General features: G+C 37.9%; 1 protein-coding gene across 2 annotated transcripts in view; it reads right to left on the bottom strand.

Moving 5' to 3' along the window:
* Positions 1–16,093: 16,093 nt before the first annotated feature.
* The window catches only part of SLC12A2 (solute carrier family 12 member 2), a 115,088-nt gene continuing 106,934 nt past the window's right edge, over positions 16,094–24,247 (bottom strand). For both annotated transcript variants that reach the window (XM_082380695.1, XM_082380696.1), the window contains 3 exons: positions 23,187–23,322; positions 20,258–20,325; positions 16,094–18,993 (listed from right to left, as the gene is read on the bottom strand). In XM_082380695.1, coding sequence (XP_082236821.1) covers positions 18,858–18,993; positions 20,258–20,325; positions 23,187–23,322 — 340 coding nt within the window. In that variant the 3' untranslated portion in view covers positions 16,094–18,857. The remainder of the gene's footprint in view (positions 18,994–20,257; positions 20,326–23,186; positions 23,323–24,247) is intronic.

Here is a 24,247-nt window from a genome sequence, read left to right as displayed (position 1 = left end):
TGGTTTCAACTTTTTTGGTTCCCACCTTCACTTAGATATTGGCCCAGTAATTCCTTACTATTCAGCATTCTGCTGCTTTTAAAAAATACTTTTTAATATTTTATCATGGAATTTTGCTTTTTTTTTCCACTGGGAAGGCATATCCAAATACCTAGCCCACCTTATTAGTTGAAATAGGGAGCATTTCAGTTTGAATCAATAGTTGTCATAGTAAACATGAATTTTATAGTGTAACTTTCTTTGCCTAGAAGATAGATATAAACGTTTGACTTGTTTTCACTAGCAGGAAAATAAATTATTAATGCAGTGTATTCAAAGCCACTCCCTTTCCTCCACTGGTTAAGAATTCCTTCTTTGCCAATTCAGTTCCAGGACCTTTAATTTGCAGAATTGAGACAATGAATGAGGACGAAGAATGAAAAGGCTTTGGAACATGCTTGAGTGGTTTATATTGGAAAGGGCTTAGAGTTTCTGGCAATAGAAAAAGAAAATTAAGAATGTGAGAAAGAAGAGATGAAAAGATAGTCTGTGGGACTGGTCTTGGGGTCAAGTTAAACATGTGGAGGAAGGGGGAATAGAGGCTTCCCAGGTAGCTAACCATCCTCTGAGACAGTAAGAATAAGATATAAAGAAAGATAATCTTAAGAGCTTTTACTGTGCTTTAAGAATGAAGGAGTTCTTGGGACTTCCCTGGTGGTCCAGTGGTTAAAAATCCACCTTCCAGTGCAGGGGACTCAGGCTCAATCCCTGGTCAGGGAACTAAGATTTCACATGCGACAGTGCAACTAAGCCCGCGTGCCGCAGCTACAGAGCCCACACGTTCTGTAGCCTGTGCACCACAACTGTAGAGCCCTCATGCCACAACTAGAGAGAAGCCTGCGTGCCGCAACTAAGACCCGATGCAGCCAAATATAAATAAAGATATTAGAAAACTTTTTTTAAAAAAAAGAATGAAGGACCTCTTAATAACGTTTTGAGAGCTCTCTCAGAAGAAAATTAGATTGATTCTCTAATAATTTGTTAGATTTCAGAGTGATATTTCTTTGAATGACTCTCTCCATGGAATCTATGTTTACAGAACTGCCTAGCTTTATTCTGATTACATCATGTGCCTTACAAATGTTCATTTTTAACAACCAAATAATGTGGTATAAAATTTAAATGGCATGATTTATCTAATAATTCCAAAATTTATTGAACATTTAGAATGTTTCTAATTGTTGTTAAAATATTGGAATGAATATCTTTTTTATTAAAAAATACTTCTAGCATGAATGTTCTTTTGTCAAATCTTAACATTTTTTTGACATATTGTTTTAGATCTTTTGTTTTTAAGAAAAAGAAAATTTAATGATATGGTAGAAGGCCGATTCTTGATAAAATACTCCCAGTTCCCTCCAAGAGGTAATCAGTAATGTGAATTTGGTATTATTCCTGGGTTGAATTTATACTTTTAAAAACAGATGTGTGTGTCAAAAAACAATATGCAATATTAGTTAGCATTTAAAATTTTTCATGAATGTCATCCTATTGTATGTAAAACTTTGTTAATATCACATTTTTGAAATTTAGTCATGTTGACACATGTAACTCTAATCCATTTAGATTTTCAGGTAACCAATGTAAATGGCACCTCAAATTTGCTTTAATTTGTATTTCTTTGAATTTGCACTGGAGAGACCATTTTTCCTGGATAAATATTTGCATTTCCTTTCTTGTTATAAACGGGCATTTAAAAATTTTTGAGACATCTTTATATTGGCTTAGACTTTTGTGATCTTTCAGGAAAATGGCCACTGCTACTTGAACCGAACATTTTTCAATGGCCAAATAGACACTTAATCCACACTCAAGGCCTCAGCTAGAGCAGGCAAGAAACAACTTCTTCTGGATCTTCAAAAGCAGAAACAGAGAGGTGGACACTCCAGTAGAAAAAACTACCACAAAACCACCCTGCATTGTCACTATCGTTGAGGTAAACAGAGCCACAATTTCAGTAAAATGGAATGCAGATTCAATTCATTTTAACAAAATCCACTGAGAATCCATTTTGGGCAGGAACTGTCTGTCCTAAGGCAAGGGGGAAGTAGGAGCTTACACTCTTTGGTGTATGGCAGGAGAAAGAGGAGGATGACCTAGGGAAAATAAAGACAGATGTTTTTTTCTGGTTCCTTTCCCAGCCCCATAAGATAGAAGCGTGATAGAAAGGGAAAGGGAGGAGACCAACTAGGGGCTGGCTACCTCCCCTAGCACTAGTGAAGAAGGGAGTTCCCCAGTGGTGGTAACTGGGGTCTGAGCTGTTCTGACCCACACCCAGCAGTAGCGCTGTCCTCCACAGAACTCTCAGATGACAGCAAGCTGGGAAAGCACTCCAGTTTGGGGGCCTTCCTGGAAGCTTTTTACCCACTTCGTTGAGTGTCACTGTGACATGGGATAGTGATGGTAAGGAGTATATACTGTATTTGCCATCCTGTGGACTGAGCATGGGCTATTTTTCCTACTTCACCTTTCTCCTTTGAATGCTGGACCTCTTCACTTAGTAGATCGTCCCTCTGAATGCCAGCTTGGCCTTCAACTTGGGTTTAACATTTTTATCTCTGCCTTCTCTGCCATCATCCTAAATGGTTCATAGATGAACATGTATCTACACATATTTCTAAATAATACAAAAAGCTTTCTTCTTTGTAATCTTCATATGCAATAATCCATACTCATAAACAGGATTTTTAGTTCTCAAATAGAGATGGAGTCATTAGAAAACATTTTTAGTTGTAATAGGGGAGGACTCTAATGAATGAGGAATTTCCTAACCCCTCCCTACTACAAATTATTATAAAACAGATTACAGCCCTCCACCTCCATCACTACCACTCCTTTGGGTCAGCCACAAGTAGACCGCATGCCAGTTGTGAACCATGCCCTTAACAGGAGATTTGACGACCAAAACAGTACTGTTGGCACTGCCTACTCACTTTCCATCACTATCCAACATGCACACCTGAATGCACAGATGAATAAGGATGAAAAGAAAATGCATTTATCTTTTAAGTGGAGCTATTTGATTTTGACTCAGTTTAGAGTAAGATGGAGAATTTTGAAATAATTCTTCCCTTTTAAGTTGACACTATTAATGCATATAAGTATGTTTGTCGGCACCCTACTGACGTGTGAAAACGTGGTTGAAACAGTTTTTAAGTAAAAAAATAATGACCTACAGCGGAGAGCAATTACAAAGAAATTTTTCAACACTCAAGCCAAGTAATGGACCTTCCTCACTGGCCCTAACTTGGTGTTTAGATACATGCCAAGTACAGCACACACTCTACTTAATTTCCTTTGCTTCAACTTTCATTATAATTGTGTTTCTTTTACAAATGCAATGCCAAATTGGCCTCCTTAGATGTTGGCCTTGCAGTTTAAAGAGTTTGTATAGTTCCTAAGATAGTAAATTATCTACCACAAATATTCCAAACCATTTGGGGGGGGGTGAGATTTTATTTTACATACTTTTTAGAATTATGACTTTAAAAAAAAGTTTCTGTGGTTGACAAGTAATCATTTTTCCTTAGGGTGGGCACTAGAATTTAATTGTCTCCTGGTTCCAGATATGCCCCTTTACTAAGGTGAAGTCTGGATTAGTCATTTAGCCTTTCAAGCCTCAGTTTCCTTACCTTTAAAATGCAGATGAAAATATCCACTTTGCACACCTCCCAAGGTGAGCAGGGATCAAATAAGGTCATGTAAAAGCTTAAATATATTTCTACATCCCAACCTTTGGGGAAGCCAGTTATGGCGTAATCTAGAGAAAAATATTGGTTAGTGTTCTTTCAGTTCCAAGTACTAAAAGTACAATTTAAGCAGGATTAAGGTTAACAAAAATATATTGGTTCAATATGCAAAAATGAACTGAATTTCAAATACTGGCATACCTTGTCTTATCATGCTTCACCTTATTGCACTTTGCAGATACTGCACTTTCTACAAATTGAAGGTTTGTGGCAACACTGAGTTAAACAAGGCTATTGGTGCTATTTTTCCAACAGCATTTGCTCACTTTGTGTCTCTGTGTCGTATTTCAGTAACTTGCAATATTTCAAACTTTTTCAGTATTATTATATCTGATAAGGGATTTGTATCTAAGATACATAAACACTCTTACAACTCAATAATAAAAAGGCAAATACTTCAATTTAAAAATGGGCAAAGGATCCAAGTAGATATTTCTCCTAGAAAGATATATAGTGGCCAATAAACACAAGGAAAGATGCTTGACATCATTATTCACCAGAGAAATGCAAATCAAAACCACAATGAGATATTACTTCACACACCCACTCGTATGGCTAGAATTTAAAAGTCAGATGATAATAAGTGTTGGCAAAGAAATGAGAACACTCACTGCTGATGAGAATGTAAAACAGTGTAGCCACTCTGGAAAACAGTTTGGCAGTTCCTCAAACAATTAAACAGTGTTATCATATAACCCAGCTGTTCCACTCCTAGGTATATATACTCAAAATAAATGAAAACATAAGTCTACCCCAAAACTTGCACATGAATGTTTACAGAAGCATAATGTATAATAAGCAAAATCTGATAACTCAAATATCCATCAACTGATGAGTGGGTTAACAAAATGTGGTGTATGTGTACAACGGAATATTATTTCACCATGGAAAGAAATTATACATGCCATAACATGAATTAACCTTGGAAACATTATGCTAAGTGAGAAGACACAAAATACCATATATTATATGATTCCATTTATATGAAATAATCATAATGGGCAATTCTATAGAGAGAAAGGATTCATGGTTTCTTAGGACTGGGGAGAAGGGGCATGATAACTAAAGGGGATGGGGTTTCTTTTTGAAGTGATGAAAATATTCTAAAATTGACTCTGGTGATGGTTGCACATATCTCTCAGTGTACTAAAATCCACTGAATTACACGCTCTAAATGGGTGAATTGTATGGTATCTGAATTATGCCTCAATACAGCTGTTTAAACAAAGATAGTGGCTCACATACTGAACAGTCTAGGGTCCAGACCCACTCTCTCTCCCGTTCACAGCTCTTCCTTCCTCTGTTGGCCTTCACTTGGCGGCAGAGATGATGACCAGTGGCTCCCAGCTGGTCTTTCACCACTATGTTACCCAGTTCAGGCTGCCATAACAAAACACCATAGGCCGGGTGGCTTTAACAACAGAGATTTATTTCTCATGGTTCTGGAGGTTGGGAAGTCAAAGAGAAACGCTTCAGCAGGATTCAGTTCAGGTAAGGACTCTCTCCCTGGCTTACAGATGGTCACTTCCTCTCTGTTTCCTCCCATGGCCTTTCCTCAGTATGTGCATGTGTTGGGGGCTGGGGGGAATGACACATTTTGGTGTCTCTTCTTCTCACAAGGACCCTAATCCTATAGGATTTGATGTCCACCTTTATGACCTCGTTTAAACTTAGTTACTTCCCTAAAGGCCCACTCTCCAAATACACTGGAAGCTAGGGCTCCATCATATGAATTTTGGGGGAGGCACAGGCATTCAGTCCACAAAAACCCCTTTTGCAAGCCCAGGTGAAAGACACACTTTTCATCCAAAGGTGCTAGTGAAACCTACAGCTGCCTGCTATTGGCCCAATTTGGACAATAAGCTTGTTTTTGTAACAATCACTTTGAGTAGCCAGGCCAGAGTCAGGTGTCTACCCCAAAAGCCAGGATGGGGTCAGCCCCTCTAAAACAAGACAAGAAAAGAAGGAAATTATAAGCGCTCATCAAAGAAAAGGGGCAAACTGAGGCCAAATTAATGCTAATGCCTACCCCACAGTGCAAGGCTACAAGTCAGAGAGTCTGCATGCCAGGCTTGGGTGGGGCAGAGGCCGTCTGTGTGACCAAGGGCAAGTCATTAAACCTCTCTATGGCCTTAGCATCCCCAGACCACTGAAGATAAGGGGAGACAAGACGTGAAAGTCCTTAAGAATCAGAAAATCAGAACTCCCAGAACTGGAGGGTTAGGAGGAAACGTAGTGATGCTCTCACTTGACAAATTTTTAAAAATCTACTCTATAAAAGCAGATGTAAGACAGCCTGATATGAGAATCAAAATGGCTTTCACATCACTAGACTTAAGAAATCCATTTGCTAGTTGTAATAATTTTAAGCATGTCACTTCATCTCCCTTGGCCTCACTTTATGAATTAACTCATAATAATAATAATAATAATAATAATAATGTCTGTATTAATTAACTAGTTGGGGAGAATCCCTTCACAATGTTTATCAAATCATCACTGTGTACGTTTGAGATATCTTGCAATTTTAGTTGTCAATAATACATCAGTAAAACTGAAATTAAAAAAAACTCATAAAAACTATTCTTGAGATGAAATCTGCAAACGCAACACACTTTACAAATGCAGAGGCAGAAGTGACACATTCACACATAACTCACAGATGAGCCATACAGATATAAGGATATTGGAGTTGCAACATAAGGAAATTTCTCTGGAATGTGACATCTCTAAGGAGAAGAAATTGAGCAGGAAATGCTGCCTTCTTGTAAGTGGTCTCGTTAGTGCAAAGCTCTGGACTTAGGTCACAGTTTGCACCCTCACTACATCATTTTGAGACCTTGTGCCTCTGAGAATCTTCTTCCTTGTCTATAAAATGGGGATGGCAGTGTTCACTTTGGCAGCACATATACTGAAATTGCACAGATACAGAGAAGATTAGCATGGCCCCTGTGCAAGGATGTCAGGAAAACGCCACATTTTTTTATGTATAAACAACAAGCATATATTATACAGCACAGGGAATTATAGACATTATCTTGTAATAACTTTTAATGGTGTATAATCTGTAAAAATACCAAATCACAATGCTGTACACCTGAAACTAAAATTGTAAATCAACTAAACTTCAATTTAAAAAATGGGGATGACAATTCCTACTTAAGATATTCTAAGATTAAATAATGACGTAAAATGCCTGGCATCTAGTGGGTATTCAGTTAATCGAGGTCTTAACCTCCCCTTTCCCTCATCCGCGTGACAACAGCAGCCTTGGGGTTTCCTGCGGTAATTCTACCCCAAATGCTTTCCCAGGCAGGAGTTCAGTTACTCGAAACTGGATGTTACTGAATTCCTCTGCCAGAGTCTACATTAGTGTGAGAAAACCTGGAAACTTTTTCTACTCTGAGAGAGACAGAAATGTGCTAAGAAGAAAACAAGAGTATCTCCTTTGCTCCGGAGGGCAAGACCCTGAACATCCTCCATCCTCAAAAGAGAATGCAAGTATAAACATTGAGGTCACAGACTTTACCGTCCACAGGAGCCACACGGGGGAGCCCCTGTCAGGGCAAACACGGATTCCGCGGCCCCAAGCCCTCCTCTGCGGTCGAGGCGCGCGCTGCTCAGTGAAGTGCGGTCTCCACGCGAGGGCGAGGCGAGCGCTGCCTTGTGGGGCGGGGCCTCCACGTGAGGGTAAGGCGCACGCTGCCCCGTGGGCGGGGTCTCCCCGTGAGCGCGAGGCGCGCGCTGCTCAGTGAGGTGGGATCTCCACGTGAGGGCGAGGCGAGCGCTGCCTTGTGGGGCGGGGTTTCCACGTGACGGTAAGGCGCACGCTGCCCCGTGGGCGGGGTCTCCCCGTGAGCGCGAGGCGCGCGCTGCTCAGTGAGGTGGGGTCTCCACGTGAGGGCGAGGCGAGCGCTGCCTTGTGGGGCGGGGTTTCCACGTGAGGGCGAGATCTGTCTTGCCTCTCTAAGCCGCAGAGACCTGACGAGGGTCCCCCCAGCCTGTCTTCACTCCGCTCTGACTGGCATTTGATAAAACTGAAGTCAAAATAAGGAAGTAAGATGTTTTTAAAACTATAAAAGGTGTTAAAGTTGCGTTATTTTCAAGACCCTCCCCCTCCAAATAAGTAAATGGTGAAATTTGAGAACTGTGAAAAAGAAGACCGAAGGGTACGACCTAAGTCATAATTACACTTGTACTAACTGTGAGAAGAGGGCGCAGACAAGGAGAGAGAGAGAAGGGAACGAGGAGAGGAGGGCGGGCGGGCGGAATTATCAGGGTTTCTTCAGTTGGTCTGCACCAGAGTTGGGCGTGACCCGGGTTAAGCAGGAAAATCCCCCGCTCCATTTAGGACCTCTAAGTGGAGGATTATGTCAACCCTCAGTCTTCTGTCTCAGAAAAAGGACCTCTCAAAAGACTGGAGGTTTAACAACAAATGAGGATTTGCTTCAATTTGTGTATTTTTCGATACAAAGTTTTCTCAAAACAGCGGGCACCTGTGGGACCGAATTGTTCAATAATCCTCAAAGAACAAAAGCTACCGACAAAAGCGTTTAAAGGGCAGTTGAGATAACAGCCGGTGCCAGGACTTGGCCAAGCGGGTGACTAATTTCTTAAGCCAAGTACTTTGACACCTAACTAAACACTGGCTCCTTTTCCTCCGCGACTTGAGCATTTCACCCCCAGCCCTATCGCCCTCTGTCAGGGTGGTTTGCAGCCCCAGGGCCGCTCCTGACACGCTTTCCCCCAACTTGCTTCTCGCGCCGAGTTTGGGGGGTCAAATCGCCTGGAATCGACCTTTTTAAAATGCCTTAAAGGAGGGCGCCCTCGCCCAGCTGCCCAGCCCCCGGTGTCCTCGGGTGTCCTCCCGCGTTCGTCTCCACTCCCTCCCCTTACACGATTCTACTCCTTCATATTTACTGAGGACCTATTATGTGCCAGGCACTGTGCTAAGTATTAGGGATACAGCCACCAATAACCACTTATTAAATGACCCCTTCTGCAAATAATGATAGCTTAGTGATTAGCTTGAAGGAAACGAAATAAATTCTTGAATTGAAATAGTAGTTGTTGCAGGTTAGGTCTCAAGAATTCAAGCATACATCATGTATATCATTACTGTGTAGTTGTTACCACTAGAGCACTAAATCAAATCACCCATTTCAGAAAGCTCCAGTCCTAATAAGGCTCCCGTGCCTGTAATTTCATTCATCCATTCTCCTGTTGTCATCAGCCTTCCTCTCTATATAATTAATTTTTTCACTAATTAATTAATTCCAAAATCCTATATTGAAACCTCCTAGCTGTTCACAACTGAGATAAGCCACTGGAGATACGAAAATGAGTATGTCAGTTAAACTAATAGGGAAATCAAATATATAACAATGCCAGTGGCCCAAGAAAAAAGATGAGAGGGCTGCAGAAGGAGTTTGGCAACAGGTGTCAGAGAAGTTTCACAGAGAAGTTGACTTTTGAGCTGTGTCATAGAGAAAGCAGGATTTTGCCAGTTGGGAAAAGTCATTAGTAACATTTACATAACATTTTCTCATTCATAAAGTATGTATTAGAGCATGGGTTTGGGAGGCAGTTGGTCCTCAGACACTTGACAAGACAAGGCATTGATGGCAGATGCTTTTTCACAATGATAAAACAAATTCGTTCAGTTTTTAAATATTTCACCACTCTCACTTAGTTCCAAAAATGTACTGATACTACAGTATCGGTGAAGAAGTTGGAATGGAGTGGAAAAGAGAAAGGATGTGAAAATCCAGGGGTAGCCCTAATAATTTGAATATGCGCCATATACTCCTAATAGTATTAATACTTCACCTATCAGTCAAGGTTAAATGGAAAACAAAATAAATTACATAGTCCATAGGGTTCATAAGATAAAAAAACCAGTTCTTTTCTTCATCACGCATTTCATTTATTCAGACATTCAGCAACATTAAGTGCCCACTATGTTGTAAGCCCTGCTTAAAGTCACTGCTCCCAGGGTGCTCCCAGAATGGTGTAAAACACAGAACAAAGCAAGTAACTCCAGTGTAGGTGGTGAGGCTATGGCAGGGGCAAGTGGGTGAGCACAGAGGGGCACAGCAGAGAGGAGGGACCCCTAATGCAGCCTGGTGGCACCAGAGAAAACTTCCCAGAGCAGTTGATTCTGAGCTTCCTCTTGAAGAGGAAGGTCAAGGACAGACCAGCCCGTGAAACTGAGATGTTCAACTGCTTGGAAGCAAAAGCTTTGTGCAGATGGTTAATCTGGCTGGAGTAGAGAGTTAAAGACACAGGACAGTGGGAGCTGAAAATGAACCTAAAGAGGTTCATTTTCAGAATGATGTAATTAATATGAGAGGCAAAGAGACAAATGAGAAACCTGTTGTAATAACGTGAACTATATGATCATTTTGGCCAATCCACAAAGTCCGGGTCTGAGTTAGAGGACTAGAAGAGAATAAAGATTTGGACTTAGTTTTAAGTGGCCTTCGTTTGGGTGTGCTGAAGAACTAGCAAAGAAACAGTGCAAAGGATACAAGTCAGTGGATGTAGCTCTGAGGTGGCCCTCTAGTTCCTCAGGAATGCACCCACCACGTTCAGGGGATATGGAGGGAGAGAGCCTTCGGGAGACAGGAGCCCAAAAGCGTGGCCCACATCAGTACCCAAGGAAGGGTCCACCTCCTCCAGGTGCGGGAATCATTCCTCTGCCCTGACTTCATAATCCAGAACTCTTTCTTACCATCACGTTAGGATTAGAGCAGGCCTGACGTAAACAGTCTCACAGTGTTGGAAATAGGAACTGATGTCATAGCTAATCTGTTGGTTGGAGAGAGGTAGAAATTTGAGTTGCTTAGGAGGAAAACATGAATAAGATTGGGTGATGGATTATCCTGAGGGGTGAGCAAGAAGATGGAGTCACTCACGGTGCCCTGAGTGGTTGAGTATTGTCTTCTTATTTCTAATTCGGAAGAGATGGGGGAGAAGGAGCTCACATCAACTGAACACTGTCCATATGTCACCTGTTTACATATTTTAACTTATTTAAATCTCACAACCCCTCTCTGAAGTGAATAGTATTATCCTCATAGTAGAGTCGAGGAGCAAGGCTTAGAGGGGCTGTGATCACAGTAAATAGCAGAGTCAGGACGGGAACCCGGGTCAGTCTCTCTGGAAAGCCATGTCTACACTTCTATTTCCTCTCACAAGAGGACCTTCCAGTATATTTATACTCAACTTCCCTGAAAAAATATGGTCTCCTGCAGTGAGCAGAAAATAATATTCCTTTCACTGTACTATACTGGTGACTTTCTTCTTCATCATTTTTTTAAGTTCAGGAGATAGCTCTTGTTTATCAGCTATTCCAGTACAACAAGTTCATCCAACAGAACATGTCAGCTCTCTGTGCAACCTGAGCTCATGTGCAGCTTTCTGCCAAGGAGCTAATGTTGTGCCATGGTTTTAGAAATAGAAGAGTATCTTTGATGTTTTGGAATACTTAAGCCTGTTGGAGATAGGAGCATGACTTTTCCTTTATCTACATCCTGCTATTTGCAAGATAGTGATACCTTTTGGAAACTAACGATTATTTCCATAGATTTGTATCTTAGTGTGTACTTTTCTGGGATTAAGAGGAAAAAAACTCATATTCCTTGTGGTTTAGGAAGGGGAGAATTAAATGTAGAGCATTGCTTCTCTATTTTTGTTTCTTTAGCCATGACACCTGAGAAAATTAATGGAAGTGATAAATCCAAAAGTGTGTCTCTTCTAAGGATCAGAAACAAATCCAATTGAGAAAGGAGAAAAAAAATGTAAAAAAGAAAATGAATATATCAAGTGTATAAAGTTTGAGATTATCAAATCATGCTCGAATTGCTAGAAATTTCAATACATAGGAATAAACATTTAATGAAGGATTTTTAAAACTGACACAACAAGAAATAGAAAACCTAAGTAAACAGTAACGGTGGAATGAAATCAGCATAATTTAAGTATTGCTTCTAAAGAAGGCTCTAGTCCCAATTGTATTGGTAAATTATTTCAGTGTTCAATAGCTAATTGTCGTGTTGGGTTCCAGACCCTGAATCTTATCTTAAACTCATGTTCTAAACAGCTCCTTTATCTTCCTCCCACATGCACACCTTTCCCCGGACTTGCTCGGCTTCCTGTTTCAATTTCACCATCTGCCCGTGGCCCAAGCCAGAAACCTCGATGTCATCCTCACCTCATCCGCTAGTCTCTCCTCCTAACCACACTACATCCTATTGCCTTTAAAAACTCTTTCTCAATATGTTTTCTGAATCTAAACTCTTTCAATTCTTCCTGCTACTCACTTGGTTCAATACCCTCCACTCCCCTGATGTCTCTCTCTCGAACTATTGTAATGACCTTCCATCTGATACGGATGCCACCGGTGCCCACTGGCTCCCTCTACTGTAGGCTGGGGGTAATGTATGTCTTCTCCAGAGAAGTTAATCCTGCACTACACTTGTTAAATCTTTTTGGGGCTTACCATTGCCTGGGCATGGTTCAAGGGTAACAGGGTAAGCTGCTGAGAATTTAGTGCAACATAGTAGGAAAAATCAAACTGCTTTCAATTTCTTTAGAAAAAGTACAGTACTCTGCCTATTTTGGTGAGGGAAGACCCTATTACCATTCTAAATGCATTTCTAAATGGCTATTGCATTTCTAGATACTGTAGGAAAAGCAGAATCTTCTGTGAACTGGAGCCTACTAACTGAGCTTTTCTAAATTTTCCCATGAGGACCATTGTCAGGGAAAGGGGAAGGGAAAGCCTGGTTCTTGTTCTGGGGTTGGGGGAGGCTGACCCCCCCAGTGTGGGCAGGGACTGGGGTGGGAGGGGGTTCTGGAGAGATACTTCCCTAAGGAGAAAGGACAAGATGGGTGTGCAAATGGGGTTGCTGCAGACTAGGGAATCAGGAATCCACTGCCAAATACCCTGTGAACAGAAACTTTGAGTCAGGGATGGCTGGGTTGGAAGACAGGGAGGGGAGTGGATATGAAGCATTTGGCTGCAGAGCTTGGAAACCTAGTAAAGCTGTCAGTGGCTTGGGTTTGGCCTGAGAGCTGTTCACCTTTGAATCAACCTCTGGAACCTGGGCAAGCCAGTACCTGGAGAAGGAACCAGCCACTGGTGTAGACCAAAGAGCTGAGGCCCTTCCCTAATTTCCTGGGCTACATAAACCCCAGACTCCAGGGCAAACCCAAAGAAGAGGGCATGGCTCCTGAAAACTAATGAGGTTATTGTAGCCATCAACATACCACCTTTTTACTACAGTTGTTGAACTACTGGGATTGAGTTGTTTTTTTCAGAAGCCATAGAGCACACTATGCAGTGACAGTCTTACCTGAAGAATCAAGTCAAGCCAAGAGAGGCAAAGGAGAGAGAAGGAAAGGTAGAGACAGAACCTTAGAGTCTCTGCTTTTACACAAACTTGAGTCCCTGAACTGAGCTGTCTTCCTGGACTTCTTTTTCTGTTAGTGTGCTTTAGGTTCTATTCCTACCACTGAAGAAGATCTAACATAAAAGGAAAACACTGAGGAATGTGGAAGGGAGGTCATTATCTGAATTCACAGCTGAGGACATGGAAATAAGTGTACCCTGTGGAAGAAACTTAACAGATAAGGCATGAGTAAAGGACAAAGACCACCATAAAGAAAGGAGGGTTATACTGAGAAGCTGCATTTGTGAAGGGGAGGAATTTCACTCAGAACAGAGATTGGCAGGAGCAATTAGGTTTTAACAAACTCTCCAGGTGATTCTGATGCACACTAAAGTTTGAGAACCACTCTTCTAGTGAGTGTTTCAATACATAATACATCTGTGCTTCCCTATCTTCAATTTTCTGAAAAACACCAACTGTGAAATTTATGTCAAGAATGCTAAACTCACAGGTGCATTGATAGTAAACAAAGGATTATCTTTACTGATGGAACAGCCATAGAGAAAGACTACCTGAAAGAGGTCATACCTCTGAGATTAGTACCATGTAGCTAATAGGAGATGCTGATTAAAATCAACAGATTTTAAAATTCAGGAAAAAAAAACAAAAAAAAAGAAACAACAAAAACAGTTAACTTCCATTCTTCACAATTCACTGTTTCCCAGAAGGAAGAATGAATGCAAGACTTTTAGCCATAAAAGCGATCTTTCACAATCCATGAACCTTTCTTGGAGTGTAACTTTCCATCCTACTACCCCCACCCCAATTCCCAAATAGTCCTTGTCATCTTTTAAATGTCTTGACTAGTAACACTTCTAGGAAACTCGAAGGAGTTTTCATGGCTTAAGCAAAAATGTTGTGTGCTTGAAATAAAAATAACCTGTGTTATATTGTTCATACAGATAAACTCTTAAAGCTCATTCCTTTTCAAATTGTGATGACCTCCTTTTAAAAATGGGTTACTTGGGACTTGATTTTAAAAGAGCAAATGCAATCATATCTTACAGTAGTAGTTGTTATATGCCTTATGTGTACTATATGTAAATCAAAAACACACTGCCTCCTTACTTTTAAAAGTTTTTACTCTGTTATTAGAGATATGAGCTGGATATGAATTTATCCTGTAAACTACTTCCCTTTTTCAGACTAAGTTAATACTTCCAGAATAAAATCTCCACAATTCTCTACCCCCAAAGCTTAATTAGCAGTATTCTAATGAAATTCTGACAAGTACTGAGTCTGGGACGTCTGTTTTTGCATTCAGTATCCATGGATCACTGATCCTATTCTGTGGATCAAACAAGTAAATTTCATTTGTAGCTGTGGGCAGAGTATCTTGCTAATTGGCATTCATATCCCAGAAAAGTGGAACAAAGGATATGTGTTAAAAAGACACCATCATTTTTGGGAATGAGTTCCTGATCTGTGAAGACAGCAGCCACAAGTAAGGCTGCAGGAGGAGACATATTCAGAAGTCTTCACATTTTCCTCTAAAACAGTAGTTTCTAACTCTTAACCTTGTCTAACACAAAATTCAGTTGTAGATTCAAGGGGAAAATGGGCTGAAGTTCTTAATGCTACCATTTAATAGCCTACCTGAAACTCCTATGCCACACGTAAAACAGGTCTATAACCATTGCCTCCAGACTCTATAAGGAGACTGAGTTCTTCAGGTATTTTAGTAGTCTACAAAAAAATGTATGTCTAACTGATTAACCCACCAATACCTTTTATGTATCTACTATCTGAACTAGCTAAAAAGTACTTTCTGATGAGTGCATCCTAGGACTTGTGCTGTCTTTACTCAAATAGTTAAACTACCATCTATTTCCTCTGATCCTACAGACATCCTGTTGATACATAAACAAAGACAGAAGTGTATCAAAGCATTTTATTCCCAGTGAAAGAACAAAAAAACCCTGCTGGCTCAAATATGTAATTACTCCTGTTTTGAAAACCACTGGATGCTCTGATGGTAAATGCCACATTCATAGCTGCCTTTGAATTCTCTCTTAAACACCCCACACACATACACAAAGAAGTGAGCAAACTGGCCTGAACAGCAGCTTATTAGAGAATAAGCAAAAAGCAAAGATCATACAATGGACACTTATATTTGTTTCAGATCTATTAGGTAGCCTGTGGCCAATCTATACTTGTAACTGTAATTTGTATTACCTGAGCACACACTTGCTGGGCAGATAAGTATGAGTAGTTTGGAGATGACCAATCTATCCCAGCCATTAAGTTATGGATCAGGCAGCAGTGAATGTATAACGGTGACATCCCTGAAGATGAAAGATCTGTGCTCTAGGCCAACATCCTTCGTTGACATGACCTTGGGAAACTTGCTACAATGCTCCAAGCTAAATAGTAGAAGAGAGAGAAATAGCCATCCTGAACATATAACACACCTACTGTAATGTTCAAATGATAAAGTGAAAATGCTTTGTAAAACTGTAAATTAGCTTTGCCAAAAATCTTAGGAAGAAAAGAATCAGATTATACTCAGGGGCTATGAATCCATTTTAATCTTCTAGTTTCCTCATTCATAACCATGTGATTTAACCAAAAGACAAATAAAGCAGAATTAGAAAAGTTAAATCATTTCCAAAATATCAAAATGAGCTGCATCTGATATGGCTCAATCTCACTGTCAATATAACTAGTGATTATTCCAAAGGCTTAAGGATAGTGAAAAATTTCAAACAACTTTTCCAAGGCATGAATATTAAAGTAAAAGCCATTTAAAAAGCTCAGACATCCATGAAGTAAATTGTATAAATGTGGTTAAATCACAAAGCTGACATAGATTTATAAAACAGATAAAATATAAGAGTAGACATTAAATTGTTTTAATGAATCCACTTCCTTTATTGCAGTAACCTCTGTACAAAGCAGCAACTGCAATACTCAACAGTAAAACATTAGAAAACCATTTGTGTGACAGTTATAGTACAGTATTATCAAAATATTACATTTTCAAACTTAGTAGATAAACATCCACCAGAGCTCAAATCTTTAAATTATTTTTCCATAGTCTTTAAAAATATGTAATGTCAGAAAGCATAAAAAAAGAATGTAAAAGGAAACCTAAAATACAAATGAAATAATGTAACAAATAAATATTTGATTTAATTAACTGTTAATAATCACCTTAACACCACCATTCTCTAAACCCACTGAATTTTTACCTATAGAAATAATGACCTGTCATATGCCATTACATAATTATGTATTTCCAAGTTATCACCAATGATTAGAACTTAAAAAATTTTGGCATTAAAATAATCAAATTCAGCATAAATAAAATAGAGTAGAATAGCTTCAACACTAGCTAGCATCTCTAAGAATTAATTGCTGAAATTTATTAGAGCACTACAACAACCTTGAAAATTTTGACCTGGTATCTAGTGTTAAGTGAAAGTAATGCATTTTTTTTTTAAAGTGAAAAGCTTCTTAACATTATTTCACAGACAATATTACCCTCCCCCATTATGCATATTTAGATATATTTTATGTACTTTATACACATATGTATGATGCATGACATTTGGTTCCTGCAGTATAGATCACAACGATGTTTTCCTGAATGAGAAAAAAAAGTATGTGTACCTGTGCACATTTCAAGATAGCAGCACTCAGTTATGCCCTATTAACCATTTTAAAAGTTCAAACATGATATTGTTTACTGAATAATATGACATTTCTACTGTCTTTCCCTCCAAACACTACAAAACCTCCAATAAATGGTACAATGCTATGAGTTATAACATTGGAAAAAACTGTTAGAAAAACAATTACCTCATTCTCTTAACATTCTGAATTTAAAATTATTATCAGATCTCCTTTATGGTGTTAACTTAGTTCATACTCATGCAGCAAAAATATTGCACTACTGAACAACAGTAGTAATTTTATAGATTTCTATCAAGATTCATGAAAACCTACATAAACTCTTCACCAGTGAAACTTATACCAATGAACACACTGAACAGTACTTTAGATGAAATGTTCTCCATTTTCTAACTGAATGATAACTGTGTGAAGTTATATGCCCTTCAAATGATCACCTTTGTTCTCCATGAAACCTGTCTTTCAATCTGTGAACTCATGTTTACTGAAACAAAAAAATTTAATCTGATGAATCTTGATCACTTTAAAATGCAAAAAACCAGCAACGTCATTATAAATACACATATGCATCTGTGTATGCATATACATATACACACACACATACAGATATGTAGATATATTATCCCTTGAAATGTTTCTAGGAAATCCTTCCTTGAATAAAAAATGAAAAACTTCACATTAATAATTGCATATAAAGCTTTTAGTAACAGTACATAATGCACTGTCAAAACGGTACTAGTAGACTATGATGTCAAAACAGACATTTCAAAAGCACAAACTGGCAGTTTTTCTTAACACAAAAGTTTTAAAGTATTAAGAATGGATTAAATTTAAACGTTCAGAATAATCTGTTCAAACCTGAGTATATTAATTAAGACTATGAACTTGACAATTGAATGAATTAAGCCTAAAAACATTTCACTAAGAAACCAGTGGTCCATTTAACCATTCAATGAAACACTAAATATTTTAATTATTTATAAAAAGGATGATACAGTGATATTCCATGTGTTTACTGAAATATTCTATTAAACAACAATGCTTTGTCTAATTTTCCTCCAGGAAAGTCTTCTAGCATTTCATAAAAGTCCCTCAGATTTGAGGAAAACTCTAAATTAGGACAGATCTTTCTTCTAATAAATACAAATGATCTTAAAGATTTTTGTCTAAAGAATGACAATATGTGATTTTTCAGCATGATATATAGAAGTACTGGATAAATCTTCAACCTTCCCTAAGGTTTCAAGAAATAATAATCAAATAAGATATAAATAACAGCCAATTAGAGGTTTAAAAAAAAAAAAAAGTCTATTTGGCCTTTTTTCTCCTAGATCTACATTTATACATATTCATGCAAACCTAAACTTGGGGTCACTTTTTGGTTCCCATTTTTTTTCTTGCATTTTCATTAACTCGCCCTAATTCTCCCCTTTAATATCTGACAGACACCTTTACAAAAGTAATAGAAAACATACAGTACTCAACACTAATTGGTCAATGGAAAAAGAAAAGCAGTGTCCATTTTATTTTAAGGTGAAAGAGACTAGAAATAAAAATAGCTGAAGGCAAAGTTTGACATTCTACAAATTTATAAAAGAGGATATAGTGATGAAATTTGGTTAATTTCAGAAGGCACCTCAAGGCTAAAGGCTTTTTGTACTCCTTTCATCAATCAAAAAATAACACACTTTTATTGCTATTCAAGTAGCAAAGGAAAACTTAACTCTCACAAGCTTCAGTCCAACAACAAGGAGTCATCATTCACTAAGATAGAGATACGGAATTGACTAAAACTGAAGTCTCCATACACATAGCAATGGAGCAACTTCTCTGTGTGCTTTCAAATTAATGAAATAGTGAAAATAAGTCAGTTTGCCATTGTGATGTTAACGTGTCATTGAAGATTTCAGTGATAGCAGTTACTTCACTAGGCACTGAAGTACCGTCTGGAGGGCTGTCCACTGTGCAGACAGAACATTTAAGAATAGAAGGTAAGGACACTCTGATGATTCCCACGGACTAGGAGAATTGGTGGTAGGTCCTTGGATAGAGCTTCTAACCATGCCATGTAGAGAGCACTAGACACAGCACCTTTTCGTGCAACTGGGAGACTCCTGGTATCAAAAAAAGAAAGGAAATTAGACAATGCATTTAAGTTGAGAAGAATAAAATGTAGTAAGAATTATAAATTAAGTCACAGTAATAGTAACTAAAAATTACTATAGTTACAGAATATTTTTGAGTGCAGGGAAATTCTGCATATAGTATAGTAACTACTATACTCATATATAATTATTCCCATTTTTTTCAAGTTTGAACAAAATATTTCTCAGAAATTTCTTAAGAATAGCAAATAAATATTTCTATAAACCCTAACACATTTGGTATCTAACATTAAACCTCAAATTTCCCCTTAGAATTCTTTCAGGAGAAAGGGACGTTTCTATCTTAATTTCGATAGTGGTAACTATACATGGACAAATGAAATTCAAACATAATTAATTCTACATATTAATATTCAATTTCTTTTATTTCTCTCTGGACTCTCATTTCCATTTGTAGATAGTGATAGTATGTCCAGTTGCTCCACAGAGTGTCTCTCTCTAGATTTCTATGTTTTAGTGACTTCCATTACAGATACTTAATTGTCATCAGCAAAATCTGAAATTTTCTGGTGTATTAAATATTTGTTGTTAATCAAAATAACAATATTTTGGCCTTACTTTATTTCATCATTTGGCATGTTCCAGAGATCTGAGCCTTCTTTACCTATATAAGGGCCCAGGCTCCAGGACTGAGAAAATTTGGGTTCAAGAAAGATCTAGCTAACCTGGTTTAGTGGAGGAAAAGCCAGAGTAAGCATAAGCATCGATATTCAATGTGAAGACAATGCGTCTAGATGTAAATTTTGTGTGTGGGAACTTGGTGGGAATTGAGATAGGAACTACTTTTTAAATTTAATCCTCCACGTAACTTGATGGAGTTATTTCTATGAAGAAGCAGCCTGGGATCGACGTTTTAACTTGCAGCCCTCATACCCCACAAATGTTGATGGCTATGCTGCGGTGTTTCCAAAGCTAAGGGATTTTTTAAAAGTGGGAAAAAGGATAAAGGAAAAAAATCACAGAATAAACTATTATGATAAAGAAGTACTTAGATTCATGCAAGCTTAAGGTTAATATTTTTGTTTTTCTTTCCTCCTATCTTAAATGATTTCTTCATATGCTTAAAGCAAAGTGTATTTAATAAGTTTTTTTCCTCATAACCACAAAGTCATTATGGATGATATATAGATATATACTTGGTAATAGAAATGAATCCTAATTGAATTATCATAAAATGAATACCCAAGAAAATCTTAGTATAGGCATTACTTACATGACAATGATATTAGCTGTGTTTGAATGTTCCTTTAATAATTCATTTAACCTGATCTGCCGGTATGTCTGAAATGAAACAGAACAAAGTCATTACTAGACCTTTTGAAAACTGGAATTTACCCTGGTTCATAAAGCTATTAAGTAGACAAAAAGCAACCAAAATCAATTTTGGTATAATAAAAATATCTTTTCCCGAATTTTAAAAAAAATTAATGCTTTGCACTATCCAAATATAATTACAACTTAAAGTAGATTTAGTTTACACCACTGGTTCCTCTCATAACCAAACGCAGTTCTTTTTTATTTTTAACATCTTTATTGGAGTATAATTGCTTTACAATGGTGTGTTAGTTTCTGCTTTATAACAAAGTGAATCAGTTATACATATACATATGTTCCCATATCTCTTCCCTCTTGCGTCTCCCTCCCTCCCACCCTCCCTATCCCACCCTGCTAGGTGGTCACAAAGCACCGAGCTGATCTCCCTGTGCTATGCGGCTGCTTCCCACTAGCTATCTATTTTACGTTTGGTAGTGTATATATGTCCATGCCACTCTCTCACTTTGTCACAGCTTACCCTTCCCCCCTCCCCATATCCTCAAGTCTATTCTCTAGTAGGTCTGTGTCTTTATTCCGCTCTTGCCCCTAGGTTCTTCATGAACTTTTTTTTTTTCTTAGATTCCATATATATGTGTTAGCATACGGTATTTGTTTTTCTCTTTCTGAGTTACTTCACTCTGTATGACAGACTCTAGGTCCATCCACCTCACTACAAATAACTCAATTTCGTTTCTTTTTATGGCTGAGTAATATTCCATTGTATATATGTGCCACATCTTCTTTATCCATTCATCTGTCGATGGACACTTAGGTTGCTTCCACGTCCTGGCTATTGTAAATAGAGCTGCAATGAACACTGTGGTACTTGACTCTTTCTGAACTTTGGTTTTCTCAGGGTATATGCCCAGTAGTGGGATTGCTGGGACATGTGGTAGTTCTATTTTTAGTTTTTTAAGGAACCTCCATACTGTTCTGCATAGTGGCTGTATCAATTTACATTCCCACCAACAGTGCAGGAGGATTCCCTTTTCTCCACACCCTCTCCAGTATTTATTGTTTGTAGATTTTTTTGATGATGGCCATTCTGACAGGTGTGAGGTGATACCTCATTGTAGTTTTGATTTGCATTTCTCTAATGATTAATGATGTTGAGCATCCTTTCACGTGTTTGTTGGCAATCTGTATATCTTCTTTGGAGAAATATCTATTTAGGTCTTCTGCCCATTTTTGGATTGGGTTGTTCGTTTTTTTGATATGGAGCTGCATGAGCTGCTTGTAAATTTTGGAGATTAATCCTTTGTCAGTTGCTTCATTTGCAAATATTTTCTCCCATTCTGAGGGTTGTCTTTTGGTCTTGTTTATGGTTTCCTTTGCTGTGCAAAAGCTTTTAAGTTTCATTAGGTCCCATTTGTTTATTTTTGTTTTTATTTCCATTTCTCTAGGAGGTGGGTCAAAAGGATCTTGCTGTGATTTATGTCAAAGAGTGTTCTGCCTATGTTTTCCTCTAAGAGTTTGATAGTGTCTGGCCTTACATTTAGGTTTTTAGTCCATTTTGAGTTTATTTTTGTGTATGGTGTTAGGGAGTGTTCTAATTTCATACTTTTACATGTAGCTGTCCAGTTTTCCCAGCACCACTTATTGAAGAGGCTGTCTTTTCTCCATTGTATATTCTTGCCTCCTTTATCAAAGGTAAGGTGACCATATGTGTGTGGGTTTATCTCGGGGCTTTCTATCCTGTTCCATTGATCTATATTTCTGTTTTTGTGCCAGTACCATACTGCCTTGATTACTGTAGCTTTGTAGTATAGTCTGAAGTCAGGGAGCCTGATTCCTCCAGCTCCGTTTTTCTTTCTCAAGATTGCTTTGGCTATTCGGGGTCTTTTGTGTTTCCATACAAATTGTGAAATTTTTTGTTCTAGTTCTGTGAAAAATGCCAGTGGTAGTTTGATAGGGATTGCCTTGAATCTGTAGATTGCTTTGGGTAGTAGAGTCATTTTCACAATGTTGATTCTTCCAATCCAAGAACATGGTATATCTCTCCATCTATTTGTATCATCTTTAATTTCTTTCATCAGGGTCTTATAATTTTCTGCATACAAGTCTTTTGTCTCCTTAGGTAGGTTTATTCCTAGGTATTTTACTCTTTTTGTTGCAATGGTAAATGGGAGTGTTTCCTTAATTTTACTTTCAGATTTTTCATCATTAGTGTATAGGAATGCTAGAGATTTCTGTGCATTAATTTTGTATTCTGCTACTTTACCAAATTCATTGATTAGCTCTTGTAGTTTTCTGGTAGCATCTTTAGGATTCTCTCTGTATAGTATCATGTCCTCTGCAAACAGTGACAGCTTTACTTCTTCTTTTCCAATTTGGATACCTATTATTCCTTTTTCTTCTCTGATTGCTATGGCTAAAACTTCCAAAACTATGTTGAATAATAGTGGTCAGAGTGGGCAACCTTGTCTTTTTCCTGATCTTAGTGGAAATGGTTTCAATTTTTCACCATTGAGGACGATGTTGGCTGTGGGTTTGTCATATATGGCCTTTATTATGTTGAGGAAAGTTCCCTCTATGCCTACTTTCTGGAGGGTTTTTGTCATAAATGGTGTTGAATTTTGTCAAAAACTTTTTCTGCATCTATTGAGATGATCATATGGTTTTTCTCCTTCAATTTGTTAATATGGTGTATCACATTGATTGATTTGTGTATACTGAAGAATCCTTGCATTCCTGGCATAAACCCCACTTGATCATGGTGTATGATCCTTTTAATGTCCAACTGCAGTTCTTGATACATATGTCTTAAGTATTTTTTTTAAAAAATCACATGGAAGATTAATGAAAAGGAAGCAGGAGAGAAAGAATACCTTGGTCTTATAAAGTTCAAGCTCATTATCTGTTATTCGCCATGGTTCATCTTCTTTCATTTTATCTGCAATATCTTGTTCTTTATCATCTTCATGAAGTCTGTATGGCTCAATCATTTCATCAAAAGCTACAATACTTAGAAAAACAGAATACAGATAATTAACCTTATGCTGAATTACTTAACAGTAAGATCTTAAACACTAAATTATAACTTGAAAAGTTAGTATAATTATAACTTCAGAAGTTAGTGTTTTCCAACTATTGTGCTCCCTTCCATACTCTGACTATAACAATCACTCTGGCAATTTATTTTGATAATAGCAATAATAGTTTCTCTAACTGATTAGAAATTTAGAACCATATTCATAATAAAAGAACTGCAATTTTAACTGCTAATGCAGGTTTCCTTGTATCTGCCCCTGCTCCTATACCCCAGCCCGCCAACCTAAATAAATTTCATCACATAAGCCAAAATGATCCTGTTAAATAATAAGTCTAATTGTGTTACTCCTTTACTCAAAACACTCAATTGCTTTCCCAGTTCAAGTACCACTGAAGAGAAGTAGTGTAAGAAAAGGTACTAGAACATTTTGAAGGGAGGAAAGGGCAGATATTAAACATTTAAGATGCAGAATTAAGCTGTAGGTCCAAAGATACTAAATAGGACAAAAGATAGTAGAAGAACATGAACAGCATTCTAATCCTCTATGAATGTGAAAAACTTATTTTTCAGAATCAGTCTCATACAAATCTCCTAGTACATATTGTTCTATAAGAGAAAAAAAATGTCTCCCTGACTACAACCTTACAGGGTATACCTTACTGTTTTCTACTTAAAATGAATTCTTTATACCAGCTTCATCATATATTCAACATATATCTGAGAGTAATTAAAATTATGTACAGTAATATAAACATGTATAATTATAACAACTTCCATATACCATTTCCAGGTAGAATAGTCCACGAGTCTACTTTTCTTTGACTCTTGAGAATTCTGAATGCAATTACTATAGGCAAATTCTTAGATTTTTTTTATCCCCTATTTTAGTAAAAAAAC

The sequence above is a fragment of the Balaenoptera borealis genome (assembly GCF_965194805.1).
Source record: "Balaenoptera borealis genome assembly, chromosome: 2".
Taxonomy (NCBI): domain Eukaryota; kingdom Metazoa; phylum Chordata; class Mammalia; order Artiodactyla; family Balaenopteridae; genus Balaenoptera; species Balaenoptera borealis.
This window is presented reverse-complemented; position numbering and strand designations above follow the sequence as displayed.